Consider the following 15,218-nt stretch of genomic DNA (forward strand, 5'->3'; position numbering starts at 1 on the left):
CGGGTGGAGGTTACTGAGGGAAGAGGAGCCATAGGCTGCTTCTGCCATCAATCAACCTGTTGGGAGGAGAGGAGGGGCTTGGCCTGCCCTGTATGTCTATGGACGCACACAGCTACATGCGGGCACGGCTGGGAATGCACACACACAGGTGTCTCCACAGCAGCCGCTTAGCTGATGGAGACACCTGGGCAGGTGGAGAGTGATGCGCTGATGGAGACACCTGGGCAGGTGGAGAGTGATGCGCTGATGGAGACACCTGGGCAATAAACACTTTTTAGAAAACAAAATGGATCTGCATACCATGTGTGCCTCCCTTGCATACAAATAAAAGTAAAGGTTTAATGTCACTTTAAGTTAACGTTTTACAAACCAGAACAATTCAAACTGAGTATATTTTACAGGGATAGTCAAGCTTAGCATATAAATTCATCTGCATATACGCCCAGAGCCTTGAAGGATTATACTGTTGCAGTATATTGTGATGTCAGGAATGTAATTGTTGAAAGGTCCATTTAGGGCTGATCACCAGGCAAATAGTTAAACGCACAGATTAAGCACATATAAGGGATCTGTATTACCTTGCAAAGGATTTGTATTTCTGTCCATCCAGTCCTGGGATTTATACATCTTTGTCACTGCACAAACCTGTTTGGCAGTGCAGAAGACCGAATTGTTTACTGGGAAGCAGTTGACCAATGAGCTAATATCTCTGCCACTCTGCTCTCTCATCCTATCAGCATATCCCGCCCCGCCCACACGCCAGCCGCAGTTCCCACCCCGCCCACACGCCCGCCGGCCGCAGCACCCGCCCTCACGCCCGATGGAAGCGGCATAACATCACACCGGGACCGGCAACAGCACGCCACCTTCCGGGACCTCGTCCAGTCCTCCCCCAGCCAGGTAAGACATCCCCCGAAAATAAGACCTAGTGTCTTTTTTTTTTCGTGCAAAAAAGAAAATAAGACAGTGCCTTATTTTCGGGGAAACACGGTAGTAACATACTTTCCATCAATGTAACTGTAATTAGGGCTATGGAGGGGATTTTAATGACTGCATATGAAAAAGAGAAACATGGTGTACATTCATTCGCACCTACATAGTGCAGTGTGCCTCAAACTTTCCTGCGTCGCAAGTAACTGTAACTACATGACATTTAGTTTGTTAAGCACTGCGTTCAATAGGCAATTGTGTTTTTTTTTTTTGTTTTATTTTTAGTATATTTGGTTTCACTTTTTTATTTTTTACAACCTTTGTTGTATCTCAGTGCTGTTGATCGCGTGTCCTTTTTTTGCTACCACTTCCTCTTTATGCAAGCACCCCAGCAATGGCTTCATGGAATTTCCCGGAGTGAGTTTTCTTATGATGATTTGTTTTTCTAATTTAAAAGGGAAATGTCAGGGGTCTTGGATTTAGGTTTAGACGCCTGATATTTTACCAAAGCCCCCCAAACAGTAAAAAAATAAAAATAAATTAAAAAAATAAAAAACACAACATGCCCCCCCACCCCAGACATACACATTATACACGCGCAACAGTGAGCACCATATTGTGGTGTACACCATGCACATGCGCTGCGTTGTTAGAACACATTTCTTTTTTTTTCTTTTTAAAATAACAATTCAACTGTGTGGCAGCGCATGGCAGAGCATTGTGACACATTGTGTGTTGTGATACACTGTGTTGTGATAACACCGGCATCATTTTATCACAACACACACACAGCGCACAAACAATTTTTAACATAAGTTGCCTATTTACAGTTTTGTGTTCCTTCATTTTTTTATTTTTTTTTACTGTTTTGCAAAAAGGCATAATTTAACATTTACAAATATTTGTTATGTATTAGCTCAATACAGTTTTAGCTTTTAGATGTAGTGTGCACTAATACTGATTTTAGTGTGCTTTTATCAATTTGATTGTGTATTTTTATCGGTTTAAAATTGATTTTGGTAACATTTGCGCAATTATCGCAACTACAAAATTAGTGGAACCATCTTTTTATTCTACTGGGTCTGTGCTTTGAGAAAATATATAGTTTGGGGGGCCTTTTGAAAACTCTAAAAGCTGCAGTTGAAATGTTAAAAAAAAAGGTGACAATTTGAAAAAATGGTCTTATGGGGCTGGTTCACACGTGGAATGTGGCAAAAAGTACATGCGCGATTTTCTGGGCAGTTGCCGCGCATTCTGACTGTGGTTGTAGCCACAAACACACAGAAATTTGCGCGTCTATTAAAAATGGCGTGATAAAAAGGCGCTGAATTCCAAACTCTTAGGTGTAGTGTTAATGGGGTGTAAGTGCTGTCATGTCAGAAAAATGTACGAGAGCTCCAACACTTCCTGTTTTCACAAATTGCCTCTCAATCCAAAACAATCAATCAACAGAGAAGTCCCACTGCTTGACATAAAGCCTTCCAAAAATGAAATTCTCAATTTCATAAAATCACTCCAACGCTTATAAAGTGCAGCACTATGATACATGTTGGGATTCTACAAATAAACATTAACAAATGTGTATATTCCAATTTCAGAATAAAGAATCCACGCCTACCTTCTGATTCTGGCTTATCCAGCCCATAGGCTGGTGTTGCCGTGACTTGTCTTGTTGGGGGAGCCATCACACTGACTTGGGGGGCAGATGTGATCATTGTAACGGTGGTGGATTCAATCTCTGCTGGGGCTTCAGGTAGTGGAACTGAAGATACTGAACCTGCCAAACGATCTTCATCCTTAGAGAGTGGATCTGAAATAAGGACATATGACTGATTTATTTATTTTTTTAAATATGTACATAACTAGGCCAATCCTGAGCAATACATAACAAATATCATAGTTTATCTAATATGTAATGTATAATAGCCTAGAGATCTTCCTGCGTCTATGTGGTGATACATGTGATGATTGTTTTGCTTTAGGCTAGCAATTTAGGCTTTATTCACATACTGTATATGTATGCACATTACAATGCACACTTGTAAGAGTGACTGGGCCCTAAGGGCCTATTAACAATTGTATTTCTTAATGCAGCAACATAAAAATGCATTTAAAGTAGAAATACCATTCTTTCCTATGGGGCTGGTGCACATCTATGTGCGTTATAATACACACGTAATAGTGTAAATGCAGCATTATAGTTTTACTTTACAAACAGACTTAACTACAGCACATACATATGAACCAGCCACATGTGAAAGAATAGCATTTCTACTTGGAAAACATTTTCATACTGTAAATGTTATGTGTTTTACTGCAGGTAAATAGACTAGTGTGAATAGGCCATTAAAAAGCTGTAGAAAAGAAGAATCAATTTCTAGGGATATAATTTAAAGTAGGGATGCACCCATACTTTTCGAGTACCAATGCCGATACTTGGCATTTTCACGAGAACTACCAGGGTTGCAGCTGGGATCTGACTCTAGTGCTCCACCACTGTCTTGAAATCATTAGTCGATATTGTTTTAGAAAAACTGTCACATGACAAACAAAAATTTATCAGTACTGGTACTTGTAAGTACTTGAGAAAGTACCAGTACTCGTACTCGCAAAACTGGTATTGGTGCATCCCTTTTATTTATAGTTATAAAAACAAAATCATACATTAAAACAGAGATGTAGAAATCCCAAGAGCTCCGTGTGCTCCTTACAAATAACAGCTGCCTCCTAACTTTTGAATTTTTCTCTAGTCTAGTCTTGAAACTGGAAAAGTATTGGTACATGTACCGAGTACTGTACTTGGTATCGGTGCATCCCTAATTTAAAGCTCCTAAAATCCTATCTCCTTGTAATGGAATAGTTGCTAATATGCTTTGCTGGACCAGACAAACTAAAAATAAAATGTCCACCTAGCTCATGGGATCTGGCAAGTGCTGAGATAGTCTGACGTCTACATTTGTCACCTAATTTTCCTGCACATCTTTGCCAGACTACCTCTGCCTGTCTATCCAACAGTGACATAAATACCTACAACAGGCAAAGACAAAAGATAAATGGAGAAGTAGATAAAATAAAGTTAACATTGTCTGTACCTTCAGTGCTAGGTATTTCAGCAGATAAGGCTTGAGCCATAGTCGGATGGCCAGTAGCAGACGCATTGCTGGCTATCACCACCCCTGGAGTTGCATTCTCTATCACTGTCTCTTCTGCTTTATCAATCAAATCTACCTTCCTGGTGGTTTCTTGGCTTGAAACATCTATAAAGATAGCGTGTGTGACGATGACATTTGTGGTTTCACTTATGTCCGAGTCTGGCTGCTTGACATCTGCTAAACAAAAAACAGAAACCATTGAATGCAGAAACAGAAAAGATCAAAAATACCTTTTTTTAAACTTAATGAATAAGACAATGTGCCAAGTGCAGTAACCCAGAGCAACCGACCCATCAGAATCTTTAATTAGCATGACTGTTCTAAATTAATGAGAGATGAAGTTTGATTATATTCTATGAGATGCAGGTCATCATCAATGCTCTCTGCACTATTCTCTATAAAGATCTACAGCAGGCACTGACATCCTTAAATACTGCACAACAAACAGGTTCCAGATGAACTCACAGAACATGAAGCATCTTGTAGTCTCTCGACAGCTGAAGAACAGAAGGATGCCATAACCTGCCACACAATAATAAACATCCATAAAACAGGGGTGGACAAGTTAAAGTGACATTTAACTCCAGAGTTAAAACTTAAAAATGCATTCAAGTGCCTTAACTGTCAGCACTGTCTCTGAATTGGTGCTGACACCGTCCTTCCTTCTGGAGGATGGTCACTTTTGTTCGCCATGGTGCCTGTGTGTACTGTAAAGTAGCCACCACTCTAAACTCGCTCCTGCGATGGACTACAATCTCATGTCAAGTTCACATATTTGTATTGAGATTGTACAACTAAACATGAGATTATAGTCCATCCAGGAAGCGACCTTGGAGCGCTGGCTACTTTACAACACACACAGGGACCACGGAGAGCAAAAGTAGCCACCCTACAAAAGGAAGGACGGTGTCAGCACCAATTCAGAGATGATTTGAGTATCTACAGCCAAGTGATACAAAAATAGGATACATTTTTGTTAATAGTTGTACTTGAATGTATTTTTAAGATGTAACTCCTGAGTTTAGAGGCACTTTAATATGGAATTCAGGAGCCTGTCTGGACTTTTTTTTAGTAGCCAGCTCCATTGAGAACAACTAGGGAAAATTAGCAAGAAGAGGAATAGGAGGGGCTAAAGTAAATATCTAGCAAGAGTTGGTTAGAAAAAGAGAGGTATGCAGCCCCTGACTAGTGAGGTAATGTAAATGGGTTTATGGATCTCTAGTTCTTTATATGGGTGAGTAAAAAATTCTCCGAACTCCGGTTTTATTAAAACTTCTGTTGGCCGCACTGTCTTATTAGCACTTTCCGTTCAAGGCCACTGCCCCAGTTACTGTTGTGCAGGTGTGAACGTGTTACGTCAGTTCATTTGTAACTGCGGTGCAAGAGGAAATGGATGCCTCACTTGTGATTTGCACGAAAGAGCAGCTCTGTGGTCTGAGCGTGTGACTGGTGCCGTTATTTATTGAACACTTTGTGCATAGTATGGAGAAACTGTTTTGTTGCGAAGTGTGTATGCATGGATACAGAAGTTCAAGGAAGATCGCACAAGTGTTAGCCATCAAGAAGGAGCCAGACGCCCGTCCAGGTCCACCGCTGACGACAACATTGATCGTACACGTGAAATTATTCTGTCGAATAGACAAGTAACAGTGGGCTATGTGGCTTTGGTCCCATGAAAGCAGCCCTACGAGGACGAGGATTCACCTCTGATGAAGAAGTGAAGACAACGGTGCATTCGTGGCTCACAGCTCAGCCTAAAACATTTTTTAATGAGGGAACATAGACAAAGTGTGTTTGAAAAGCGAGGAGATTATGCCGAAAAATTATGTATTTGTCTTTTCTAAAAGTTGATTAAAATAAATTCTACAGCCAGAGTGCGGATAATTTTTGACTTACCCTCATAATTAGTGCTTTATCTCAAGCCTAGGTCAAGTAGAGAGGGAGTATGGTATTCATGCCGAGTAACTTAACTAACAAAAGTGTATCACAAGAATGGCTGCTCAACATTACAAACACATTGTCATGTAAAACAGTAACATATATGTATTTTATTTTTATATATTTAGTTGTTTGTCTCAACTTAACTGTAAAGCAAACCTGTGCTTTGCCCATGGTGGGCAAAGCAATTGGTTTACTTTAATGCCTCAACAGCACTTTTACTTTGTTCGCCTTTACTCCATTAAACCACCAAAAGCAAACAGAAAACCTAGTACCTCATGTACCCAATACCAGGTATGGGGAAGCACGTGACTTATTTTTTCCCTAATCTTATGTGACAGTTTTGGCACTTGTTGATTGTGCTAGTGCTGTCGCAAAGACAGTCCTCATCCAATTGCAAGCTCTGACTTGAGCAACTCAAAGCTTTTATGCAGGGCTTCTCATCTTTAGGCTGGGTTCACACCTGCCCGTACGGAATATGCGTGTTTGCACCGTGATATGCGGTAAAAGAAACGCGCAACAAACGTGCGTTTCCGAGGCCTATCGTGCTGTATCCTAATGGATAGGCGCGGCAAATACGCCCCAAAGAAGCTCCTAGAAGTCTGTAGGCCACTCATGTGATGCACCGGGTCCTCTTCGGGCTCCACCCAACGGTGGACACCCCTCAATGATGCACAGTGCAGCACTGATGTGCTTGCATCAGCGCCACTGTCTTCGCTAGTGAATGCAAGGTGCTGTGGTGATGCCTCTGCAGGGGGCAGGCCCATAGCACCCTACACACATAAGATCTTGCTGGGCATTATTTCCCCCGGGAGACTAAGCACACTTTGTGGCAACAACAGAATACTGTGGGGGACAGTTCCAGATCAAATGTAAGTATTTCAGACTGAGCTGCTTTTTTAACCTATGGAGGCATATTTTTTTAAAATAGCCCAGTGTTGGACATTAAGTATGTGTGCTGTTCTTGACAATACCCTTAAAGTAAACCTGTTATTTTGCCTGGTATGAGCAAAGCATATTTTCACTTTAAGGATAATACATTGATGGGCCAGATTCAACAACAGCCAAAAACAAGACAAGGTAATTAAGTAAGTAACATTTTACGGATTCTACATTGGGCTTAGTAGCTGCTGGCAAAGGAAAGCTGAAGTCTTCGATAATGTTCTCAGGCAGCTTTGACTTTTGCTATCTCTATCCTGTTAATTGAATCAGGAGTCATTTCTCTCAGTGTACACAAAATAACACTGTTCCCAGCAAAACACAGCTTAGCCGTGACAGCCACTGTCCACCCCAGGGCATGATCCAACCTTCAAGGGAAAGAGTCTGCTTCCTATCACTGAATTCAAGCCAAGGTCAGGACTTCTATCTGAGCAATTTCATCACCAGAGGTCCTTCCCATCACACCACAGACATCTGTAAAAAGTGCACAGCAGCATACAAATGAATTTGGGATGATATCCCTTATACCATTTCCAACAAAGAGTAAAATTGTTAAGAGAACCTGTCACAATTAGATTTATGAAAGAACCTGAATGTACAGTTACTCTAACTGCACATAAGACTTTATATTTTCTCCCTTACTTAAAGAAAAACTCCTGCAAAATGTTTATTTCCTCCTTTACTTACCTTTTAAAAGGAGAACTTCTAGTTCTCACTTGTTTTTACAGAGGAGTGCTGAAGGTAAGTATAATCTAGTGAAACCGTGTTCTCATACTTCCTGTGCTCTTTGCCGCTGCTGTCTCAGTTAGAATTGTTCCTACTTCTCTCTGTTGACTACAAAACAATTCACTTTAGAGATGAGCAGAGGGGAATGTGGTCTGTAGCCCTAATGCACTTCCTGTCCAAGGGTGAGAATGATGCTCCTACAGTGATACAGTACGCAAAGGGCTTGTTCACACCATGTCTGTTGAGCTGCGTTTTTCTGCACACCAACGCACTTGTATAGTGTGAACAGGGACATAGAAGAGAAATGTTAACTAAGTGCCCTGTGCACAACATACATGTGCGGTGGTGTACAGAAAAATGCAGCTCAAGGGACATGACGTACGTGAACAACCTTATATGTGATCACCTTAGGACAGGGAGTGTGTTAACCAGGATAACCAGGTGAAAATAAAGGAAAGAAGCCTGAAAAGCAAAATGAATTCAAGTAGAACATCTAAAAGGACTAGTGAGCTGCAATACATTATTATTATAATTATTGGGTTTAGATACACTTTAAATTACACTTACCTCCATGCTGTCCTTTTCAGGATTCTGCTCTCCAAAAACTCTGATGGTAGTGCTGTAGTACTGTTAGCTCAGTGCTTTGGGTCCCCAAAGTGGCCTAAAGTGTATTTCCGCTTTTGCATTCAAATTTAAGAAAACACATCTACATGTTTGCTATGTGTTCCCATTTACACAGCATATCTAAAAATTAGGGGATGCACCGATATATTGGCCAAAAATTGCACTTTTGGCAAAGTGCCGAGAAGTGCAATGTTCTGTCCGAAATAGCGGTGCATCCATGCTTTCTCTCCTCCCCACTGGGCGCTGCTCTGTGTACCAGCAGGGAGGAGAGAAACTGTCACAGGCGGCCGATCGCTTCTGGAGGAGACAGCCAGTGCTGTCACAGGAGGCTGAGCTCCGCTCGCTCAGCCTCCTGTGACAGCGTGTCAGGAAGGAGAGCGAGTACAAACACTCAGCGATCAGTGATCGCTGAGTGTTTGTAAATAATTGAGGACATGGTATGTTTAGTAGATCATCAATTATGAATGAATGAGAAGTGCTCTACATCACCTCCTGTTCATTTATGATTGTGGACATGGTAAACATACTCTGCCCTCAAGTTATGAATGAACAGGAACACTCAGTATAGAGGATTTCTGTTCATTTATAACAGGGGCTGCAGAAAAAGAGATTGAGGACTCTGTGTCCTCAATCACTTTTTCTATTTTAAAAGGGAAATATCAGGGGTAAAAAAAATGAATAGAAATAAAATATTTTTAAAAATGTGAAAAAGTTAGAATAAAAAACATTTTCGGTTTTGGCCTGACATTTTTGTTCATTTCGGTTTTGAAAATTTAATTTCGGTGCACCTCAACTAAAAATTATTTAATTTAATATCTAAAATAATAAATCTTTTAGATGTGTCTGTATAGCAGGCCCTTGCAAACTTCTTACTGTCCCCATAAAAAGACCAGGGACAGACTGAGCTTCTTCTTCTCATTAACATACAATGCTGCCAGATCTTTAACCCTTTATTAGGATAGTGTTCCAATCTAGTTAACAACTGATCATGAGATCTGCCCGCACAGACGGGATTAATTATCCTGTCCCCAAACAATCCCCGTTGCATTGCGGAGCAAAACTCAGTACAGAGAACAACTTTTCTTTCGGAATGGAGCATGTATTGTGCGAGCAGCAATTAAAAAATGGGAAGTTATACTATGTCAACGAGAAACATGCAACAAATATAAAATCGGTGTTATCCCAAATTGGCTGCAAAAGTGGAAATACATGGTAATATTCCTACCAAATATTCCAGTTACATCCAACTATTAAAGAGCCACTACAGAGCAGAATTATGTTATCAGACTACAGCCGTGGATTCTGTATATTAATCGCTGAGGAGTTCAGGTTTACATACACCTTTGTCATAGTCTTGTGGGATGAAGTAAAAAGACGCAGGCTGCTGTGAAGAGCTAGAAGAAGCCAACTGCTTATTTAACCTGCAAGTGCTCAGCCAAACCTGAGATGTCTGCTTTGGGCAGAGTTGCCTCTGACAGTCAGGCAGTCATTAGTCTGTGGATCACAAAGGCAGCTATGTGTGTTGGAAATATAATTTCCTGTTAAACTAAATCCAATGTAAATATAATAAGTCTGAAAACACTCCTGAAACATTTACATGTTTAGTCATCAGTATTAAACAAACTCCTTTTTAAATACAACAACTTAAATTTCACATCAAACAGGATGAAAATGATTTAAAGTGATCCTCACAGGCTGGAGTACGAGAGGAAGAAGCAGCACAAGGAGCCAATCAGTTTGTGTGCTGACAAGAAGCATTTAGATAGGAGGAGAAATCAGAGTGACAGTGTCCAGTCACAGGCTGGGGCAGGTCCCTGACCACCTGAGTTTAGAAGAAATGGACTGAATGATGTTGGCCATCAGACTGAAAGCACCTAGCAGCAGAAAAAGGTAATCTCTTGACTGGGCTGTTCATTTTTATGTTGTTATTTTTGAGTGAAGTTCTGATTTACAGTCCATCTGTAATAATAATGAGGGGAATTTATTAAAACTGGAGCAGAGAAAATCTGCAGCAGCTGTGCATGGCAAGCAATCAGCTTTTCTCTTTCATTTTCAAATCTTAACTGAGTGAACTGAAAAGAGAAGATGATTGGATACTGTGCACAGCTGCTCCAGAGTTTGTCTGCTCCAGTTTTGATAAATTCCCTCAAACCAATGCAGCCACAGTCCTTAGATGTGGTGGCTGCATTGGTTTCCTTTTTTAGGCTTTTTTCCCTTTATTTTCCCCTGGTAATCTTACCAGTAACACACTTCCATTCCTAGGGTAACACTCACTGTACTGTATCTATGGAAAATCAGTAGGGATACACCGAAATATCGGCCAAAATGGCACTTTTGGCTAAATGTCGAAAGTGCCATTTTCCTGCCGATACAGCCAAGCATCCCTGCTTTCTTTCCTCCCTGCTGGGCGCTGCTCTATGTCCCAGTGGGGAGGAGAGAAAGTGTGACAGCCGGCCGAGCGCTGCGGTTGGAGAGCGCTGTGAGCGGCCGGTGTCTCTCCTCCCACACCGCTCAGCCTCCCATCACAGTCCGGCAGAGCACTGTGGTGGCGGAGACGGCCCGTGCTGTCACAGGAGGCTGAGCTCTCCTCCCACACAGCTCACTCAGCCTCCTGTGACAGCGTGTCAGAGAGGAGAGCGGGTACAAGCAGGGAGTGATCGCTGAGTGTTTGTATATAATTGAGGACATAGCATGTTGACTATATCCTCAATTATGAATGAATGGGAAGTGATCTACATCACCTCCTGTTCATTCATGATTGTAGTTATAGTAAACACACTCTGCCCTCATGTTATCAATGAACAGGAACACTCAGTATAGAGGATTCCTGTTCATTGATAACAGGGGACACAGAAAAAGAGATTGAGGACTTTGTGTTCTCAATCTCTTTTTCTATTTTAAAGGGGAAATATCTGGAGTCTGAAATATCTGGAGTCTGTTTAGACCCCCAATATTTCCCCAAAGCCCCTTAAAGTAAAATATAAAGATATTTAATAAAAATTAAAAAGTTTATAAAAAATACATCAAAAATCAAATATTTGAAAAATGTGAAAAAATAAAAAACATTTTCAGTTTCGGCCTGGCAATTGTTTTTATTTCGGTTTTGAAATTTCCATTTCGGTGCACCTCTAAAAATCAGCATTGTCACCATAGGACAGGACTCCAGAGCCCACCCCCCTCCATAACATACTGAGAGGTGTTTTGCAGTCCATGCAGAGAACTGGGAACAATGCTAACTGGTAACAGCCAGCAGAGGCAGAGAGCACAAAAAGATAACAGCTCACAAGGTTTTTTGCAGGATCAACCTTTACATACACTTTAACAAAAGTGTGGAACTGAATCTTGGGGGCCTCATCTCAACTTGGGCAGACACTGAGCCTTTGTGTATAGCTTGGGTCTAGGATCCAAGGGCTCCTGAGGAATCAATATGAAACATAACATAACATACTTACTAGCATTAACCACATACAGCCATCACTTCAGCATTGCTGTTACCTTTGAATTGTTTTAGGTCAGGATCACCATATTGTAGCCTTTAGTGTTGAGAAAACAAACAGGCAATTGGTCTAGCAGTTCTTCTAATCCTCTTTTTTGCTTTTTGCCTGCTATACGCAGGGATCCCAACCTGAAATAAGTCATTTCAGGGAAATGCCCTTCTCATTTCAGCGAGGTGCCCTCTGTCAAACCCCACCTCTCCGTGGAGGGGTGCAACAACAAGGAAGAGAGCACTCCCCTGAACTGATGGCAAATAGCAAAGAAGCTAATGCTTCCTTTGCTATCTGCTGTTTTTTTTAAGCTGCTGTCAGAATAAAAGAAAAAAAAAACGGCATAGGAATGAATAGCTAGATTGCTATTGGCTATTTCAATTTGCAATAGCTAATAGCAAGCTGGCTATTGCACCCACCCTCTGCTGCTGTCAGTCAGCAGAGGAGGACCTGATGGAGAACGTCAGGTCCAGTTCTGCTGATTGACAGCAGGAGTGGGCGGGTCAATAGCTATCAGCTATTGGCTATTGCAAATTGAAATAGCCAATAGCAATCTAGCTATTCATTTCTATGCCGTTTTTTTTTCCTGACTGACAGCGGCCAGCAGCCCCGATGTCAAGAAAAAAACCAAAAAAAAAACAGATAGCAGGGAAATGTTTACTCGGCTAGATAAGCAGAGTAAACCTTTCCGGGAGAAAATGTTTCTCTCCCGGGTGTCCGGGAGCCGCTATCTTATAGACTCCCAGGAACATCCAGGAGAGTTGACATGTCTGTATACGGTGACAACAGCATAAAGTTTTAACATTTCCTGAGGTTACATTTACCTGTATGCACTGCTGAAAAGCCTTGAGCTTGGATATCATCAATAGGTGCACTTGGTAGTGGTGTAAGGAAGTCCTCCTTAAGCAATGTATCTGTCTCCGTTAATGAAAGCTTTTCTTCGGGCATCTTTTCGGCAGTACTGAATACAGATTTGTCGTCGGAAGGGACGGTCACTCCAGGATGAATTGTAAACACAGCAATCTTACTGCCCTCATTTTCCAAAACCTGGTCTGGAACAGGCGTTATAACATCACTACTAGCTGTGCTAGAACTCAGTGTTGTCCCTTTGGTGTCATCCCAGTCCTCGTTTATTTGTGGCATTGTAGAAGACAAACTACCATTGTTCTGGAGTAAAGTTGAGGTTTCCAAGCCTGAAGGCCCTTCAAACTTCATTGCATTAACAGAAGTAGTCATCTGACCAATAAGTGGAGTAGATGTGGTGGAATGGTTGTCTTCCGTTTTGAAAATGCTGGTTCTAGGGTGGGTAGTTAACATCTCAATGGTATTAAGCTGGGGTGATTTTTCCACATTGCCTTGATCTAAATCTACATTATTCTCATCTGGAGGCTGGCTAGGTTCCTTTGGATCAGCTTGAATAGGTTCATCAAGGGATTTCGCACTGGTGGTGTAATTAGTGCCAGAACCAAGTGTAATCAGAATTCCATTTTCACTAGAGGTTTTAACCTGAGCAGTGGGAACTGCTTCATTGGCAACACCAACATTACTCAACTCTGCGTTTGGGTTAACAGTGCTGGTGTTTAGAAGTTCAGTGCTGTTTTGTAATTCTTCTGGCACAATCGGCACAGCATTTGGCAAGGTCACAGACACGTTGACATCGTTCAGTATGGTAGACTGTGTTGGAAGAAGAGAATCACCAGGATGTGATTCAGGGACACCCATCCCATGAAGCTCTCCATTTCCATCAGGGATGTTCCTTTTGTCCAGCTTTTGAAAAGACAGACATGAAGCCTTTGGTGACAGCAGCAGCATGCTACATAGCAGACTGCATAGATGGAAGACCAGTGACCTCTTCATGTTGATAGGACAGCTGATGAAACCCAGAAAGATAGTCCTTGAAGAGGAAAATAAAAACAATGTTTTATTAGAGCATATGCATAAGCAATCATGTAAACTGTAAGAAATGACAGAGGATTGTTCAGTACTATATACAAGCGAATCTGTTAAAAATGTGCCCAGCATCAAATTAGCTAAGATTACAGCCAAGGATGCACCGATACTAGTATCGGTGCCGAGTATTTGGGCGAGTACTCGTACTCCCCCAAATGCTCCGAAGCCTAGCCCGATACTTCCGGTATCAGGAAGCCGGGCAGCACATTATCACACGCTGCTCGGCTTCCTGATTGGCCGGGAAGCCGGCTCCATGCTCTCTCGTCACTTGTGACGCGCTGCCCGGCTTCCTGATTGGTCAGAAGCTGGCCAATCAGAAAGCCAGACGCTGTGTAATGATGCGGCACACGGCTTTCCGATTGGTCAGGAAGCCGGCTTCATGTTCCCTCGTGACCTCACGAGAAGCATGGGGATGGCTTCCCTGCTAATCGGGAAACCGGGTGGCGAGTCTTTGCACGCTGCCTGGCTTCCTAAATGGGACTTACGGTACTCGGTATTGGCGAGTACCGAAAAAAAAATATTGGTACTCATACTCGATACCGAAATACCGGGATCGGTGCATCCATTGTTACAGCAAAATGATGTTAGTACAGTTTTGTCTTTAAATGTATTCGCGTAGAACTGACTTGTTTTTTTTAGTTTGGGATAGAGTAAGGTAGTATTATAACCCCATCAGCTTTTTTTCTGCCATATGTGTCCAATTGGGGAGATTTTTCTTCACTACCTGTTCAATAGCCATGAAAGGAAGTGAAAGGAACTCCCTCCAAAAGGAGTGAAATCCCTGGTGGTCAGCAGGGCCACCAGAACTAGTGACCCCATTTGACGATTTCCCATTTACTCTTGTTCTAGTGACAACCCAAAATGTAAGATTTTCTTTCACTTTCAGTGATGAGGGTCACCAGGCCAAATAGAGGGGGAATTTCCCTACTGGGGGACAAATAAAAAAAAAATTGATAGGGGTTCTAATCCCTTTACACTGTGTTGCACCTTAAATCCACATTTAATGCCTAACTCCAAGCAAAATGTTTTTATTTTAAGCTTTCAATAGCGAGTGGAGGAGCTAAAATTTGTCACGTTTTTATTTTTTATTTTCCCTCACTTCCTCTCCCTGTAATGTATACAAGAAATGGGGTGAGCAGTGATCGATGCAAGGTACAAATGGCAATAAAAACATTTCTCCACTCTACTAAAAATCTTTTTATCTGTGTACCCATTGAAAAGCTTTCCCATTATCCCCCCTCTTTGTAGGAAGTGGGGAGAAATCTCCCCAATAGGGTCACAAAGTGCAACAAAACAGAGACTCTCTTCCTTCCCTGCTCTATCTAAAGCGGAATAAAAACTTTTGCTTGGAGTTGATCCTTTACAAATAACAATGCATTGCAGGCAGCATCAATGACATTCACTATTCTGACTAGTACTACGTGCATTGTTGGGAGCCTGTATATACAGTAAAAATATCACAGCTCTGGTAGGT

At 41.7% G+C, this 15,218-nt stretch overlaps 1 protein-coding gene across 1 annotated transcript in view; it reads right to left on the minus strand.

Moving 5' to 3' along the window:
• The window catches only part of CUNH14orf37 (chromosome unknown C14orf37 homolog), a 141,928-nt gene that overhangs the window by 106,164 nt on the left and 20,546 nt on the right, over positions 1-15,218 (minus strand). Inside the window, exons 2-4 of the mRNA XM_018562167.1 lie at positions 12,619-13,688; positions 4,023-4,259; positions 2,549-2,740 (exon numbers count right to left, since the gene is read on the minus strand). Coding sequence (XP_018417669.1) covers positions 2,549-2,740; positions 4,023-4,259; positions 12,619-13,688 — 1,499 coding nt within the window. The remainder of the gene's footprint in view (positions 1-2,548; positions 2,741-4,022; positions 4,260-12,618; positions 13,689-15,218) is intronic.

The sequence above is a fragment of the Nanorana parkeri genome, unplaced genomic scaffold, assembly GCF_000935625.1.
Source record: "Nanorana parkeri isolate BGI_ZX_2015 unplaced genomic scaffold, ASM93562v1 scaffold20, whole genome shotgun sequence".
In the NCBI taxonomy this organism is placed as follows: Eukaryota; Metazoa; Chordata; class Amphibia; order Anura; family Dicroglossidae; genus Nanorana; species Nanorana parkeri.